The sequence below is a fragment of the Bos mutus genome, chromosome 5 (assembly GCF_027580195.1).
Source record: "Bos mutus isolate GX-2022 chromosome 5, NWIPB_WYAK_1.1, whole genome shotgun sequence".
NCBI classification, from domain to species: domain Eukaryota; kingdom Metazoa; phylum Chordata; class Mammalia; order Artiodactyla; family Bovidae; genus Bos; species Bos mutus.
In genome coordinates this window covers 92,279,630-92,297,781 of record NC_091621.1, presented here as the reverse complement: position 1 = coordinate 92,297,781, position 18,152 = coordinate 92,279,630, and the positions used below count along the sequence as shown (strand labels likewise).

General features: G+C 39.3%; 1 protein-coding gene across 1 annotated transcript in view; it reads right to left on the bottom strand.

Moving 5' to 3' along the window:
- BMAL2 (basic helix-loop-helix ARNT like 2) overlaps positions 1-18,152 on the bottom strand; it is a 99,889-nt gene that overhangs the window by 51,769 nt on the left and 29,968 nt on the right. The window contains exon 2 of the mRNA XM_070370055.1: positions 15,415-15,579. Coding sequence (XP_070226156.1) covers positions 15,415-15,579 — 165 coding nt within the window. The remainder of the gene's footprint in view (positions 1-15,414; positions 15,580-18,152) is intronic.

Here is an 18,152-nt window from a genome sequence, read left to right as displayed (position 1 = left end):
ACATTTCATCAAGTCTAGGACACCATCAGCTGTAAGATGTACCATTATCTACTGCATCACAAAGATGGAAAAATGCTCTCAATAAACAGGAAGATAACACTGATGATAAGACATGTTTCACAGGTGATAAGATGTGAGGGGTGGGTGTATATCTTTGATTTCAAGAATTAGGTTATTCTACTTTTGACATTTTACTGTGAATATTTGTCTGTTTCTCCTACAACACACAGATCAGGCAACTCCAGAATTTCTATATAAGAAAAGTTTGGGGGAAGTCAATTTAATGGGAAAGGGGAAAAATAGGAGATTTGTCCTGCTCTATTTTTAGAGACTTCAGATGAAGGAGTGGGAGGAAGGGGAGAAGCATTGATGGAGCTAACAACCCCCTCATGCCCCGCCCCCCAAAAAACCATTCACCTTTGGCCAATGCCTGGAATAAAGTACATGCTTTGGGATGAACAGGATGGCATTCAAATTAAAGTGAAAGTAAAAATGAAGTTGCTCACTCGTGTCCAACTCTGAGACCCCATAGCCTATCAGGCTTCTCCGTCCATGGGATTTTCCACGCAAGAGTACCGGAGTGGGTTGCCATTTCCTTTTCCTGGGGATCTTCCCAACCCAGGGATTGAACCCGGGTCTCCCGCATTGCAGGCAGATGCTTTACCCTCTGAGCCACTAGGGAAGCTGCATTCAAATTAAATGTAGATAACTAGGAGCAAGCAAATTGATCCTCAGACTGTGCTCCCCAAAGTCTGAAACTTCGGAAGGGGTCTTGGGAGCCATGTGGAGGAAAGCAGAAATGAAGGGACTCCTGGAGTGGGGGTGGGGTATGATAGAGCTGCTGTAAGAATCCATTAAGCAAAGGGTTCTGCAGCTTCAAAAATAAAGTTGGCTCATGCATGCATTCATTCATCTGTACATAAATAGATGTACTTAGCATACATGAATGCATATGTGAATGGATAACTACTACTTTGAATGCCATCCTGTTCATCCCAAAGCATGTACTTTGTTCCAGGCATTAGCCAAAGAATGGTCTTTTTGCGGAGGGTGGGGGGTTGTCAGCTCCATCAGTGCTTCTCCCCTTCCTTTCACTCCTTCATCTAAAGTCTCTAAAAATAGATCAGGACAAATTTCCTATTTTTCCCCTTTCCCATTAGAGTGACTTCCCCAAACTTTTCTTATATAGAAACTCTGGAGTTGCTAGGATCTCTGTGTTATAGGAGAAACAGACAAATGTTCACAGTAAAGTATCAAAAGTAGAATAACCTAATTCTTGAAATCAAAGATATACACCCACCCCAACATTTTATCATCTGTGAAACATATAGGGCTCCCCTGATCGCTCAGTTGGTAAAGAATCCGCCTGCAATGCAGGAGACTCCGGTTCCATTCCTGGGTTGGGAAGATCCACCGGAGAAGGGGAAGGCTACCCACTCCAGCATTCCTGCCTGGAAAATCCCATGGATGGAGATGCCTGGCAGGCTACAGTCCACGGGTTCGCAAAGAGTCGGACACGACTGAATGACTTTCACTTTCACTTGTACTATGGTCTGCTGTTGTTAGTCACTAAGTTGTGTTCAGCTCTTTGCAACCCCATAGACTATAGCATGGTTTTCCCTCATAGCTCAGTTGGTAAAGAATCTGCCTACAATGCAGGAGATTCCTGGGTCGGGAAGATCTCCTAGAGAAGGAAATGGCAAACCACTCCAGTATTCTTGCCTGGAGAATCCATGAACAGAGGAGTCTGGCAAGCTACAGTCCTTGGGATCGCAAGAGACTTAGAGACTTAAGTGAGAGACTACAGTACATCAGGCTCATCTGTCCTCCACTATCTCCCAGAGTTTGTTCAAATTCATGTCCATTGAGTCAGTGATGCTATCTAATCATCTCACCCTCTGTCACCCCCATCTTCTCCTGCCTTCAATCTTTCCCAGCAGCAGGGTTTTTTGTTTTTTTTTTTCCCCCAATGAATCAGATCTTCCCATCAAGTGGCCAAAGTACTGGAGTTTCAGCTTCAGCATCAGTCCTTCCAATGAATAATCAGGGTGGATTTCCTTTAGGATTGACTGGTTTGATTTCCTTAGAGTCCAAGGGACTCTCAAGTTAGGTCCTTACTGTTTCTGTCCTTTATCATGTCCATCTTTGCATGAAATGTTCCCTTGACAGCTCCAGTTTTCTTAAAGAGATCACTAGTCTTTCCATTCTGTTGTTTTCCTCTTATTTCTTTGCATTGTTCATTTAAGAAGGCCTTTTGGTCTCTCCTAGCTATTGTCTGGAACTCTGCATTCAGTTGAGTGTATCTTTCCTTTTCTCCTTTGCCTTTCACTTCTCTTGTCTCCTGTTGGGGCATAGACTTGGATTACTGTGATGGTGAATGGTTTGCTTAGAAATGATTCTGTTGTTTCTGAGATTGCATCCAGATATTGCATTTCAGATACTTCTGTTGACAATGAGGGCCACTCCATTTCTTCTAAGAGATTCTTCCCCATAGTAGTATATATAAGGGTCGTCTGAATTAAATCCACCCTTATATATATAAGGGTCATCTGAATTAAATTCTCATGCTTTTTAGTTCACTGTTTCCTAGGATGTCAGTGTTCATTCAATCTTGCTATCTCCTGCTTGACTACATCCAATTTACCTTGATTCATGGACCTAACATTCCAGATTCCTATGCAATATTGTAATTTATAGCATCGGACTTTACTTTTATCACCAGACACATCCACAACTGAGCATCATTTCCACTTGGCCCAACTTGCTTTATTCTTTGTGGAACTACTAGTAATTGCTCTCTGCTCTTCCCCAGTAGCGTACTGGACACCTACCAACCTGTGGGGCTCATCTTCTGGTGTCATATCTTTTTGCTTTTCCATACTGTTCATGGGGTTCTCTAGGCAAGAATACTGGAGTGGGTTGCCATTTCCTCCTCCAGTGGACCATGTTTCATCAGAATTCTTCACCATGACCCATTCTCTTGGGTGGCCCTACATGGCCATAGTTTCATTGAGTTATGCAAGTACCTTCACCATGTGAGGTTGTGATCAATAAAGGGGATACTATGGTCTATTCAAGAACAATTTTTATATTAAAGATTTATGTTTTAAAAATGTAATAGTTATCCTCTAAGGTGAAGAATGTTCACCTCTTCTTTCTAACAGTATTACCCGTTAACACAGACAGTAGCAGTAGACAGAGCTGCCTGATTCCAGGAACATACAGCAGAAGTGTCTTCTCTTAGATCCAGGATTTGAGGGAGATGAGAACTGATGAGAACAGTTTTCATCAGTTGGAAATAAGGAATGGTGGTGCTGGGAGCCAGGAAACAGAGAGGAAGGTGAGATAGCCAGTTTTTGAATAAGGTACTTTACTTGAAGGGGGTGCACTTGAAAAGATTTCTTGGAGAATTTTATTAAAGAAAGGTATATCTACCCAGAGAACAGTTTTCTGCTTAATAATTTATCAGGGCTCTGGCTCCTAATCCTGTGATTAGGAGGATTTTGAACCATGTCACTTTGAACCATGTCAGTGTTTCATAAAGTCTTATTAAAAAAAAAAAAGAATAAATGGAGAAAAAGCAAAACTGAGATCTGGCCATGTTGCCAGAGGTAGAAAAATATTTGTTGATGTTGAAAGAATATGATGAAACAATTGACAGAATTTATGACGATGGAATCCTAATAATCAGAAGCTCCTTGTAAGTAATTCTGATTTGCTATTGGATGAATTAGGTTTTCTCTAGTACTTCAAGGAAATAATAGTTGTTTTTAATAAATAGCTATTCTAAGAAAAATTTAAAGACACATAAGCCAAAATGTTATCCAAGTAGATAGAGAAAAAAGGTATAATGTATATGATGATCACTACATCTTGGAGCAGAACAGATGAGAAAAACCTAATATTCATGAATCTATTCTATCTTGACATCACTGTTTGCTTCAGCTGATGGTCTGCATATGTGACTTTCCCCACCCACCATACACCCTCTCAATGGTTCATTGTACCTGAAGGACTTAATTTTTACTTGTTGTTCACCATCTTCCATTCTTCAAAAAAGCAAGATAAAGTATCAAACTACAAGAAACAGATCTTCAGTAATTCTTGAGAAATAAATGTGAGATTAAGTTCAACCATCCTAATTCCTATTAAGTCTTTAGTTATACATGCTACCTGAGCTCCTAATTGAAATGATTAGTATTGTCTGGGTGAGCTGCTCTTGTACCAAAGCTGACAGGTACCTCATCTCCATCAGGTAACAATAACTATGTGAAGCAACAGTGAATAATAATTGCTGCTCTGTTTAGAAATCATGCCATGCCAATCTTGAAAAGGAGTGTATTCACAGAAATAACATTAAATAAAATAGCAATTTTAGCCAAAAATGTTGTAATAGCTCTATTACATAGACTGAAAATTTATTAAAACTCTAAGACCTTTAATTTTGTCTGAAAATTCATCTAGACAACAAGAAATAATTTTGAAAACTGGAAACTGATGACTTGCCAATCATATTAATTTTCACATTAGTATATGCCTTAGCAGAAAATTCTAAACGTATATATGTGTGTATATAAATATTTGTATATATATACTTACATACAGGTACATATATGGCAGTGTATTTATTCATTCAGAATGTAGTCACCAGACCACTACCAAAGTGATGGTGATAAAATACTTTCCAGATTAAAAAATCATGCAGGCTGAGTAGTTTTTATTCAAATACGTGTTTTAAAATATATATTCCCAAGCATATTAATTTTTGAAAGGGCACTTAAAAAATTCACGGTAAAGCTTCCATAATCTCATCTGGAAATAATTACAATCAACATTTTAGTGGGTCTCCCCTACACGTCTTTCGTAGTGATGCATCTGTGTGCGTGCTTAGTTGCTCAGTCGTGTCTGATTCTTTGTGACCCCATGGACTGTAGCCTGCCAGGTTCTTCTGTCCATGAGATTCTCCAGGCAAGAATACTGGAGTGGGTTGCCATGATCTTCTCCAGGGGGATCTCCCTGACCCAGGGATCGAACCTGCATCTCTTGAGTCTCCTGCATTGGCAGGTGGATTCTTTATTACTGAGTCACCTGGGAAGCCCAGCCATCTATCTAGATACATAAAAAAACAGCTTTGACTATTTAACTTAGTCAAGGGGGGTAGGGAGGAGTTGTGGAGCATGGAGGGTATTCATATAGGTTTGTGTTCTATATTGTGTACATATTGATATATATATATAAAATAAAATTCAGATGACAGTGTAAAATTTTTCATGTCTTGTCTGATTCACTTAACACTATAACATAAATATTTTCTCCTAGTTTCAAATATTCTTGAAGAACATAATTTTTAATGACTAAATAGTGGCCCATTGGTTAGCTATGCTATAATTTATTTAATAATTTTCTATTACTAGATATCTCAATATTCTAATTTTTCAATATTATAAATAGTGTGCCTAATACCACTGTGGTACATGCATCTTCGATTATCCTCCTAGGATAAAACTTTGGTAGTCACTCAGTCTTATCCGACTCTTGGTGACCCCATGCATTGTAGCCTGCCAGGATCCTCTGTCCATGGCATTCTCTAGGAAAGAATACTGGAGTTTGTAACCACTCCCTTCTCTGAGGTATCTTCCCAATCCAGGGATGGATCTTGGTTCTCCCACATTGCAGGCAGATTCTTTACTGTCTGAGCCCCCAGGGAAGTCCAGGATAAACCTTCAGATGTACAAGGTATGGATAACTACTTTAAGGCTTCTGACTCACATTGCCAAGTTTCCCTCTTTTAGAAGACTCAACAATGATCATTTTCTAGACTTTGAAAAGAGTTTGATCTACCTGTGAACTATTTTATTCATATGATGTATTTTATTTGAGGTTTTAATAATATTTTCCAGCTTAAAAAAGATAATACATGCTGTATAGAAGACTTAATAAAATTTATGAAGAGACGCATATAAATGTTCCAAATTAAAAAGGACCACTAAGATGAAAGCTTAATCAAAGGATGTTTTTCCTTAGCACTGTCTAAACAAATAGCTTTGATGACACTTTATCAAAAGTACTTTCACATGTGTTATTTGATTCTGACAGCATTTAAGAATCATGTAGTTATTCAGTTCAGTTCCGTTCAGTCACTCAGTCATGTCCGACTCTTTGCGACCCCATGGACTGCAGCACACCAGGCCTCCCTGTCCATCACCCACTCCTGGAGTTTACTCAATCTCATGTCCATTCAGTCGGTGATGCCATCCTTTGTCATCCCCTTCTCCTCCCACCTTCAATCATTCCCAGCATCAGGGTCTTTTCCAATGAGTGAGTTCTTCACATCAGGTGGCTGAAGTATTGGACTTTCAGCTTCAGCATCAGTCCTTCCAATGAATACTCAGGACTGACTTCCATGTAGTTATTACTCTCCCCATTTTACAGATGAAGGAATTGAGGCCCAATAAGGTTACTGCTCAAGGTCATAGACCTAACAGGAGGCCAGTGAAGCTTATTCTATGTAGGCTCATGTGCCTTTCTCTATGCCTCTCTCATTATCAGCCTGCTCTGTGGTATAAAATTAAACAGCCTTTTTGAAGCAATAGAGAGTGTTAGATTAAGTCAGCTTTTTTTTTCCCTCTCTTTTCTGCCTGACTTCACATCTAAGGATTAAAGTAGAGAATAATGATATAGGATGAATGATTTTCTTCCTAATGACCTGGAATTATATACACATATGCATATGTGCTCAGTTGCTCAGTTATGTCCTACTTTTTGCGACCCCATGGACTGTTGCCCACCGGACTTCTCTGTCCATGGGATTTCCCAGGCAAGAATACTGGAGTAGCTTGCCATTTTCTTCTCCAGGGGATTTTTCAGATCCATGGATTGAACCCATGTCTCCTGCATTGGCAAATGGATTCTTCACCACGAAGCCACCTGGGAATCCCCATATATAGATATGCTGCTGCTTAGTTGCTTCAGTCGTGTCCAGCTCTGTGCGACCCTGTGGACTGCAGCCCGCCAGGCTCCTCTGTCCACGGGATTCTCCAGGCAAGAATACTAGAGTGGGTTTCCATGCCCCATCCAGGGGATCTTCCTGACTCAGGGATCGAACCCGAGTCTCCTGCATTGCAGGCAGATTCTTTACTGCTGAGCCACCAGGAAAGCCCCATATATAGATATATATTACTTCAATTTCAAAAGGTAAAGTTTAACTTTTAAATCATGCTTTTGCTTTTATTATACATATCTTAGCAAATTAACTCACTGGCTAAATTTGCCTCCTTGATGAAATCCAAACCGACTGTACTTAAGAAATCAAAATATACTTTAACGGTCCTGTGCAGAACAGAAAAAAGGCATGATCTCATTAGTCAAACAGTTCATTCCTTTGCAACATGAACCTAGACAATTAGTAAATTTGCTCTTTGTATGTTTTCCTCATGCTGGCATTTGGTCTATAGTAAAGATATTTTTACTTATGAATTTTAATAAGCTCACTGATATTAATAACATTCACATTACTCAGATGCATTTTCTTAGTGTAGCTTCTTATACTAAGTAATATAACTTCTTCAAAACACAGTGGAGGTGTCCTTGAAAACTACTTTCTCTGCATTTTGAATGAAATGTAGGCCCTCCTCATAAATCAAGCAAAAACAAATGAAATTGGAAGCAAATACGGTCAAAACAACTCCTCCGATTTGTTCCTTTCCATGCCTTTCTCATTTTTGAAACTTTCTTCCTTTCCCTTCTGCAATACCATGCTCATTTTACAGCCCCATCTCCTCACATTTTGGGTAGGCGCCCCTCCTCCCTGAGCCTCCCCCATCTTTCCTGCACCCATACCTGCATCCATGCCAGTAACCGCTCTTATTCCTTTATACATTAACAATGTCTGAATCTCCATCTCCAGGCCATGCTTCCACTCTGAGTTCCAGACCCTTATATCCAACGGCCTACTTAAAGATTCCCATAAATGTCACATTCTCCTTGTAGCCAAAACTGAATTCATCATCTTCCCCTCAATATCAATGAGTGAAATACCATCCTCCATCCATGTCCAAGTCAGAAAATTTGGATGCTTCTTAAATTCTTACTCTTCCTCATGAACAAGAGTGAATCTTAGAGATTCTCTCTTCTGAATGTGTCATAACGTGTCCCTCCCTCTCCAGGCCCTTCCTGCCCAGGCTACTGTCTTGGACCAGTGCTCAGAAAACCTATTCCCCAGCAATCGTCTCTCTGCTGTTTTCTCTGCCTGATGGATTTTCCTCTGTCAGCCCATCCTCCATATTGTTTCCTGAGTGCTCCTTTAAAAATACAAATCTGTACCACTTCACACTTACTAGGATAGCTTTTTTTTTTTTAATGGAAAATAACAAGTGTCAGCAAGGATATGCAGAAATTGGATCCCTCACACATTTCTGGTGGGAATGTAAAATGGTGAAGGTACTGTGGAAAAAACAGTTTGGTGGTTCCTCAAACACTAAACATAGAATTACCACCTGACCCAGCAATTCGACTTGTAGGTATATAATCAAAAGAACTGCAAATTGAAAGCAGAGACTCAGATACTCATGCACCAACATTCACAGCAGTATTATTCACAACAGCCAAAAAGTGGGAACAACCCAAATGCCACCAACAAATGAATGGATAAATAGGATGTGGCATATACATACAATGGAATATGATTCAGACATAAAAAATACTGAAGTTCTGCTACATCGCTACAATGAAGGTGAAACTTAAAAACACTACACTAAGTGAAATAAGCCAGAGATAAAAGGACAAATACTATATGATTCCACTTAGATGACATATCTAGAATAGGCATATTCTCAGAGCTAGAAAGTAGGCTAGAGGTTACCAGGGGCCTGGAAAGGAAGGAAGAACCACTGTTTCATGGGTACAGTGTTTCCGACTGGGGTGATAGAGAAGTTTTAGAAATAGACAGTGGTGATGATTGTACAACATTGTGAATGTAATTAATGCCACTGAATTGTACACTTAAAAATGGTTAAAATGTCAAATTTTATGTTACATATATTTTACTACAATAAAAAAGCTTTTTCGAAAGTGCTGCTAAGTCACTTCAGTCGTGTCTGACTCTGTGCAACCCCATAGACGGTAGCCCACCAGGCTCCCCCGTCCCTGGGATTCTCCAGGCAAGAACACTGGAGTGGGTTGCCATTTCCTTCTTCAATGCATGAAAGTGAAAAGTAAAAGTGAAGTCGCTCAGTCGTGTCTGACTCTTCGCGACCCCATGGACTGAAGCCTACCAGGCTCCTCCATCCATGGGATTTTCCAGGCAAGGGTACTGGAGTGGGATGCCATTGCCTTCTTCTCCTTTGCACTTTAAAAGCACAAAGGTAAACAAAAGTTTTAAAAATGTAATCTGATCAAGTTCTCAAAATGCCTCCATTTTCCTTATTGCATTTAAGACACTTTCCAGGCTTTCCTGATGGCTCAGACAGTAAAGAATCTGCCTGCAATGCAGGAGACCCCGCTTCAATCCCTCAGTCGGGAAGATCCTCTGGAGAAGGGAATGGCAACCCACTCCAGTATTCTTGCCTGGAGAATGCCAAGGACAGAGGAGCCTGGTGGCTACAGGCCATGGGGTTGCAAAGAGTCGGACACGACTTAGCGACTAACACTTTCATTTTACTTTTTAGTTTCTTTAGCAGACATTCATAACCTAGTCCAAATTTATCCCTCAAGCCTCACAGCTTACCCACCTCCTGGTGTGTCCTCTGGTCTACTGTGACAATTACTTGTTTCCTGATCAGCAGTGCGCTGCTTCATACTCTATGCTTCTGCAGAGTGGTTCCTACTGCCTGAAATACCTTCTCTACTTCTGCTCTGAATGGCTCATACCCATTTTTCATTCAAAACTTAGCTGCTGTCAACATTTCCAGGAAGCTGTTCTTCTGATCTCATTATTATCTAAACACCCAATTTGCCTTGCTGCCATAATACCTAGGGTCCCTCTTATGGAAATCATCATGATATGTAATAATTCTTTGTATCTTTCCCATTTGTACAAATTTATTGTGCCTTATATATGTCTTCCTCCTCGTCTACTGGATATCACGTTCTTCAATTCAATTCAGTCGCTCAGTCATGTCTGACCCTTTGCGACCCCATGGACTGCAGCACACAGTAGATATGTTGTAGATACTCAATAAATGTTTAATGTAGACATCACATTGTAGATACTCAATAAATGTTTAATGATTGCATTCCAAGGAATCTTCATCAATGACCCTTTTAAAGAAGCAGCACTCCATTCAAATCCAACGGTGCTGCAGAAAGGGTGAAACTTCTCGCACATTCTCTTCTGTTCAAGAATATCCAGTGTTTGGAGGCTGCACCAATGAAATCAACCTCATGCTGAGTCTCTGGCAAGGATGCTGCACATCAGTACTTTGTAAAATTCATGAAGCATTTTGACATCCCTTATTTCATTAGAATGGAAAATGGTGAGATGAAAGAAGGATTGGGGCAGAGTGGAGAAGTTCTGGGATAGATAATGAGCAAATCAGGGGGTGTACACTCACTTTCTGCTGCCACTCTATGTGCTCTTCAAGTAGAAATTATGTCATGTGAGAGTCCAGTACTTACCTGCTGCAACTGAATGCTGACATTTCTACCCTTGTTGAAAGGAGACAGGTAAAGGGATTCTGAGAAAGTTTTTCCATCACTTTTTCTTTCATGATTCCTGACCTGGAAGGGAAGAGGCCTTGGGTCATCCCTACCAGATATGCTGGAAAATTGGACAGCATGGCTGTCTTCATGTGCTAGAAACACCCTCCCCTGTCCACAGGAAGTAGGGTGTAAATGGGAAACCACTACACTGACAATTAGGCATTTCAACTAGCTGGATAATGTTGGGCGAGATACTTGATGTTTCTGAGTTGTAGCTGCTTCATTTTCTAAAATGTGTGTAATAAATAATCTTTAGGGTTGCCTTCTGCCAGAAAGCCATTATCTGTCAGTATATTGTCACTATGTTTTCTAGGGCTTCAAAATCAATGCAGATGGTGACTGCAGCCATAAAATTAAAAGATGCTTGCTCCTTGGAAGAAAAGCCATGACAAATTTAGACTATATTAAAAAGCAGAGACTTTGCCGACAAAGGTTCATATAGTCAAAGCTATGGTTTGTTCCAGTAGTCATGCATGGATGTGAGAGTTGGACCACAAAAGAAAGGTGAGCACCAAAGAATTGATGCTTTTGAACTGTGGTGTTGGAGAAGACTCTTGAGAGTCCCTTGGACAGGAGATGCAACCAGTCAATCCTAAAGGAAATCCACCCTGAATATTCATTGGAAGGATTGATGCTGAAGCTGAAACTCCAATACTTTGGCCACTTGATATGAAGAACTGACTCATTAGAAAAGACCTTGATGCTGGTAATGATTGAAGGTAGGAGGAGAAGGGGACGACAGAGGATAAGTCGGCTGGATGTCATCACCAACTCAATGGACATGAGTTTGAGCAAGCTCCCGGTATTGCTGATGGACAGGGAATCCTGGCATGCTGCAGTCCATGGAGTTGCAAAGAGTCAAACACAACTGAGTGACTGAATTGAACTGATATTGAACTGATATTTCTAGTATTTCCCTTGTCACTGCCCTCATTTTTCCATTCACTCTCAAAACCACTGTAAGGTCTCACCATGTCCCCTTGGGACATGCGTGACACAAGTTCTATTGTGTGACTCTAGTTCCCACTTGAAAGTCATATTCTTATTTAAATATTAAGAAAGAACAATGGTACTTATGATTCTAAGGAAAAAAGAAGAAAATAAAAAGGACTAACAGTCATTTCTAGCTCAAAGTGAATGAGGACTGTATGCATGCTAAGTCTCTCTAGTCATATCTGACTCTGCGATGCTATGGACCATAGCCCACCGGTCCCTCTGTCCATGGGATTCTCGAGGCTCCAAGAATACTGGAGTGGGTTGCCATTTCCTTCTCCAGGGGATCTTCCTGACCCAGGGATCGAACCTGCATCTCTTACATCTCCTGCACTGGCAGGCAGGTTCTTTTACCACTAGGACCACCTGGGAAGCCCAGAGCCACCTGGGAATGGGACTACCACCTGATAATTAAGGATGTAGAACAGCAAACAGTTCTACGTAGACTGTTACTTGATCAACTGTTCAGTTCAGTTTAGTCGCTCAGTCGTGTCCGACTCTTTGCGACCCCATGAATCGCAGCACACCAAGCCTCCCTGTCCATCACCAACTCCCAGAGTTCACCCAGACTCATGTCCATCGAGTCAGTGATGCCATGCAGCCATCTCATCCTCTGTCATCCCCTTCTCCTCCTGCCCCCAATCCCTCCCAGCATCAGAGTCTATTCCAATGAGTCAACTCTTCGCATGAGATGGCCAAAGTACTGGAGTTTCAGCTTTAACATCATTCCTTCCAAAGAAATCCCAGGGCTGATCTCCTTCAGAATGGACTGGTTGGATCTCCTTGCAGTCCAAGGGACTCTCAAGAGTCTTCTCCAACACCACAGTTCAAAAGCATCAATTCTTTGGCACTCAGCTTTCTTCACAGTCCAACTCTCACATCCATACATGACCACTGGAAAAACCATAGCCTTGACTAGATGGATCTTTGCTGGCAAAGTAATGTCTCTGCTTTTGAATATGCTATCTAGAGTGGTCATAACTTTCCTTCCAAGGAGTAAGCGTCTTTTAATTTCATGGCTGCAATCACCATCTGCAGTGATTTTGGAGCCCAAAATAATAAAGTCTGACACTGTTTCCCCATCTATTTCCCATGAAGTGATGGGACCGGATGCCATGATTTTTGTTTTCTGTAAGTTGAGCTTTAAGCCAACTTTTTCACTCTCTACTTTCACTTTCATCAAGAGGCTTTTTAGTTCCTCTTCACTTTCTCCCATAAGGGTGGTGTGATCTGCATGTCTGAGGTTATTGATATTTCTCCCAGCAATCTTGATTCCAGCTTGTGTTTCTTCCAGTCCAGCGTTTCTCATGATGTACTCTGCATATAAGTTAAATAAACAGGGTGACAATATACAGCCTTGATGTACTCCTTTTCCTATTTGGAACCAGTCTGTTGTTCCCTGTCCAGTTCTAACTGTTGCTTCCTGACCTGCATTCAAATTTCTCAAGAGGCAGGTCAGGTGGTCTGGTATTCCCATCTCTTTCAGAATTTTCCACAGTTTATTGTGATCTACACAGTCAAAGGCTTTGGCATAGTCAATAAAGTAGAAATAGATGTTTTTCTGGAACTCTCTTGCTTTTTCTATGATCCAGCAGATGTTGGCAATTTGATCTCTGGTTCCTCTGCCTTTTCTAAAACCAGCTTGAACATCTGGAAGTTCATGGTTCACGTATTGCTGAAGCCTGGCTCAGAGAATTTTGAGCATTACTTTACTAGAGTGTGAGATGAGTGCAATTGTGCAGCAGTTTGAGCATTCTTTGGCATTGCCTTTCTTTGGGACTGGAATGAAAACTGACCTTTTCTAGTCCTGTGGCCACTGCTGAGTTTTCCAAATTTGCTGGCATATTGAGTGCAGCACTTTCACAGCATCATCTTTCAGGATTTGAAATAGCTCAACTGGAATTCCATCACCTCCACTAGCTTTGTTCGTAATGATGCTTTCTAAGGCCCACTTGACTTCACATTCCAGGATGTCTGGCTCTAGGTGAGTGATCACACCATCGTGATTATCTTGGTTGTGAAGATCTTTTTTATACAGTTCTTCTGTGTATTCTTGCCACCTCTTCTTAATATCTTCTGCTTCTGTTAGGTCCATACCATTTCTGTCCTTTATCGAGCCCATCTTTGCATGAAATGTTCCCTTGGTATCTCTAATTTTCTTGAGATCTCTAGTCTTTCCCATTCTATTGTTTACCTCTATTTCTTTGCATTGATCGCTGAGGAAGGCTTTTCTATAACTACAGTTGAGGAAGGTCAACTGTAGTTATTTATAATCATCCACTTTATTGGAAGAGACTAAGAGAATACAGACAATCAAAAACAGTATATAAGCTTTATATACTTTTATGTATACAATCTTCATATACATTTTATATGTGGCTTGGGAAGTGTGTTGGTCCTTACATTTGAATAACACTGATTCTGCCATTTTGGAAACTAAAGCTAAATTATAAAGTGTACTAGGAAGAACTGAGTTAAAAAGAGTTGGATATTTCATTACATCCTCATCTTGTCCCCTACTCAGGACTTTTCCAGTCATTCATGATGGAGAATGGTCATTAACTTTCACGTTCATGTAAAGAAAGTACCAGCTTAAAATGAATTGCTCTAGATTGTTATATTTATCTTGCCCTATTATTTTCACTATAAAAACCCTATGTTTGGGGAGATCATTAAAGACTATTTGAGACTGCAAGCTGCATTAGGCAACAAAATGAACAAGGAGATAGAAAGTATTCTCAACATTGATTTTATTATCTACTTAGCTTAATAAACATGGAAAACAAGAGTTTTAATTGATTAAAGTTGCCACAGATAACCAAGGGTTGGTTGTTACATGAGTAAATGTAACATGAGTAAATCAAGAAGCAAGTTGTGATTATTTTCAGCCAAACATGCAAGATGTTTTCCTCAAGGTTAAGTATTTCAATTAGAAAGGCAAATATCTTAACTGTTAAGCAAATTAACCTCAAGTTCCTATGTCTTTCGGATCCCAGTTGACCTCCTTGGATAGCTAATAACCGTAAGAGTTGGATCAGTCAATGACAGAGGTAGCAGCCGGGTGGTTAAGTAATCTACCCTGTCCAAATTTTTAATTACCATGTAATTTAAAACAATAATTTTAAAGTAATCTTTTTCTAAAGAAGATATATATATATATATATATATACACACATACAATAGAATATTACTCAGGGATAAAAAAGAATGAAATAATGCATCCTGCTGATATGATACACGGATGGACCTAGTGATGATCATACTAGCAAAGTAAGTCATAAAGAAAAAGACAAATACCACATGATATCACTTATATGTGGAATGTAAATATGACACAAGTGAACGTATCTACAAAACAGAAACAGACTCACAGCCATAGAGAACAGACTTGCAGTTGCCAATCGAGAATTGAGAATTTGGGACTAGCAGATGCAAACTATTATAGACAACCAAGAATGGATAAACAACAAGGTCGTATTGTACAGGTCAGCACAAGTATTTAACATCCATATATTAAACCATAATAGAAAAGAATATATATGTATATGTATAACTGAATCACTTAGCTATACACCAGACACCAACACAAAATTATAAATCAACTACACTTCAATTAAAAAAAATAAAAAGAAACTAAAGGTGTTAATTTGTTTAAAATGTAATATTTTTCTTTTTTCCCTAGGGTTGAAGATTTCCTGGGGTTACAGGAACAAATTCACTTACTGCGATGGGTCTGAATCACTCCGTCTTCGTTTCCTTGGCAACTCTGTCACACGTGGGCTGAAAGATCCAGTGTCTATTGGTTTAGTCCAGGGGCTTAGATGACTGGAAACCACGGAAGCAATGCACTGGTTCCCTTCCATCAGTACTTTACCTGTGAGACATAAACTGCAATAATGCATCTATTTGAAACATTAATTTTCACTTTAGAGATTTATATCACATATTTTAAATGGCTTTATACTTGGATGTTTTAAAATGTCAAGTAAACAATAAAATGGGGGACTTCTCTGATGGTCCAGTGGTTGGCAATCCCCTGCCACATGCCACAGTGTACACAACTTAGTGGCCCAACTAAGCTCATGTGCCACAACAGCTGGGCCTCTCCTCCAGAGCCCACTTGCCACAAATACTGATGCCGTGTGCCCTAGAGCCTGCACTCTGCAACAGAAGCCACCACAGTGAGGAGCCAGCACGCAAGTGGACAGGAGCTCCTGCTCACCTCAACTAGAGAAACCTACAGGTAGCAATGCAGACCCAGTGCGGCCGAAAATTAAATGATATGGAGTGAAAGACTAATTATACACAACCAAATACTAGGTAACAATCTATTGTTAGTCTGTAGCTTTATTTTCCCTGTCTAATTATAAAAATATATATATGGATATTGCAGGAAATATGGAAAACACAAAAAATTGGAATTGAAGGGGGAAATCCAAATTTCACCAACTAATGTTACTATTTAGAGTGACTTCCTTTTAGAATTTTTTCTATAGTTGTTTTTATAGTAATTGAAATCATAGTGAAGGCTGAGCACTGAAGAATTGATGCATTTGAACTGTGGTGTTGGAGAAGACTCTTGAGAGTCCCTTGGACTGCAAGGAGATCCAACCAGTCCATTCTGAAGGAGATCAGCCCTGGTATTTCTTTGGAAGGAATGATGCTAAAGCTGAGACTCCAGTACTTTGGCCACCTCATGCAAAGAGTTGACTCATTGGAAAAGACTCTGATGCTGGGAGGGATTGGGGGCAAGAGGAGAAGGGGACGACAGAGGATGAGATGGCTGGATGGCAACACCGACTTGATGGACATGAGTTTGGGTAACCTCCGGGAACTGGTGATGGACAGGGAGGCCTGGCGTGCTGCGATTCATGGGGTCGCAAACAGCTGGACATGACTGAATGACTGATCTGATCTGATCTGATGATAATAACCTTACAGTGTTATCACAAATTCTTTATAGATGATTCTAATGACTGCATAATATGCTATCATGCAGCTGTGTCATAGCTACTTAACCACTCTTCTATTGTTGGAATCCACGTTTGTTTTTATTTTTTTCACCATCATAAATATGCAGTGTGCTTTTATCTATGTGTATAAAACTTTTAATCTACTGGCTAATTTTTTTCATCTACTTATTTCTTGTGGATAGTATCCCAGAAATAGGTTAACAAGGTCACAGGACATGAACATTTTTAGTCCTGAATTGACTAAAATTCAATTAAACCTGAACTGACTTAGAGGGAAATTTTAACCCTTAGTGTTTAAAAAAAAAAAGATTGAAATTTAATGAGCTAATCATTTATTTTAAGAAATCAGGAAAAGATTCCTAAAATAAATCTAAAGAATTAGGTGAAAGGAAATTGTTAAAATAACACTAGAAATACTGAATTAGAATACAAATTAGTACAGATCAAAAAAGCTAAACATAGGTTCTTCCAGATTGGAAACTCTAATAACCCTATGGCAAGACTTTTCTTCAGTTCAGTTCAATTCAGTGGAATGGCAACCCACTTCAGTATTCTTGCCTGTGAAATCTCCTGGACAGAGGAGCCTGAAGGTTGCAGTCCATGGAGTTGCAGAGAATCAGGCATGACTGAGTGACCAACACTTCCATTTTCATAGAAGAAGAAGGAATTCTTTGTCCCTCAACTCTTTTTATAAGGTTTACATAAATTTGATATTAAAATTTGACAATGGCAGTACAAGATAGGATAAGTATAGGCCTAATCTCATCTATGAACAAATATATAAAAATCTTAACAAAATCTTAACAAAAACTCAGAAATGTATAAAAAGAATAACCCATCATGACCAAGATAGTTGTATCCCAGGAATGTAATACTGGTTTAATATTAGTAAATTTATGAATATAATTTACCACAATAAGAGCTCATTGAAAAAATATGATTATTTTAAAAGCTTCAGAAATACTAATGAAGAAACATTGAAAAAATCTTTTTACAATCAGAAACAAAAACATTAAACAAAACAACAACAAAAGAACACCTTTCCACACTGTATTATTAATAGAAGACCTATCAGTGGAATAAGGCAAGAAACTATACTTGAAGTATAAGAACTGGAAAGGAAGAAAAAATAATATCCTTATTGGGAAATGCTATGATTGAGAATATAGAAAACCCAAAATAATATAAATTATTAAAATTAGGGAGTGGATCAAGGTTGCCTGTATGTATGTAAAGTCAGTACACAAAATCAGTCTTTCTATTCACCAGAAAATGATACTTAAAAAATATAATTTACAATAACTTCAAAAAATATAGAGTACCTAAAGAACAAATGTACAAGAATAAATGTATAAGCTAATAAAAATGTATAAGGTCCTTCTGGAGAAAATTATAAAAATTTATTTAAAACATTGAAAAAGATTCAAATAAACGGAAGAATACACCATGTTTATGGATGGGAGGCCTCAATATCATAAATATTTCAAT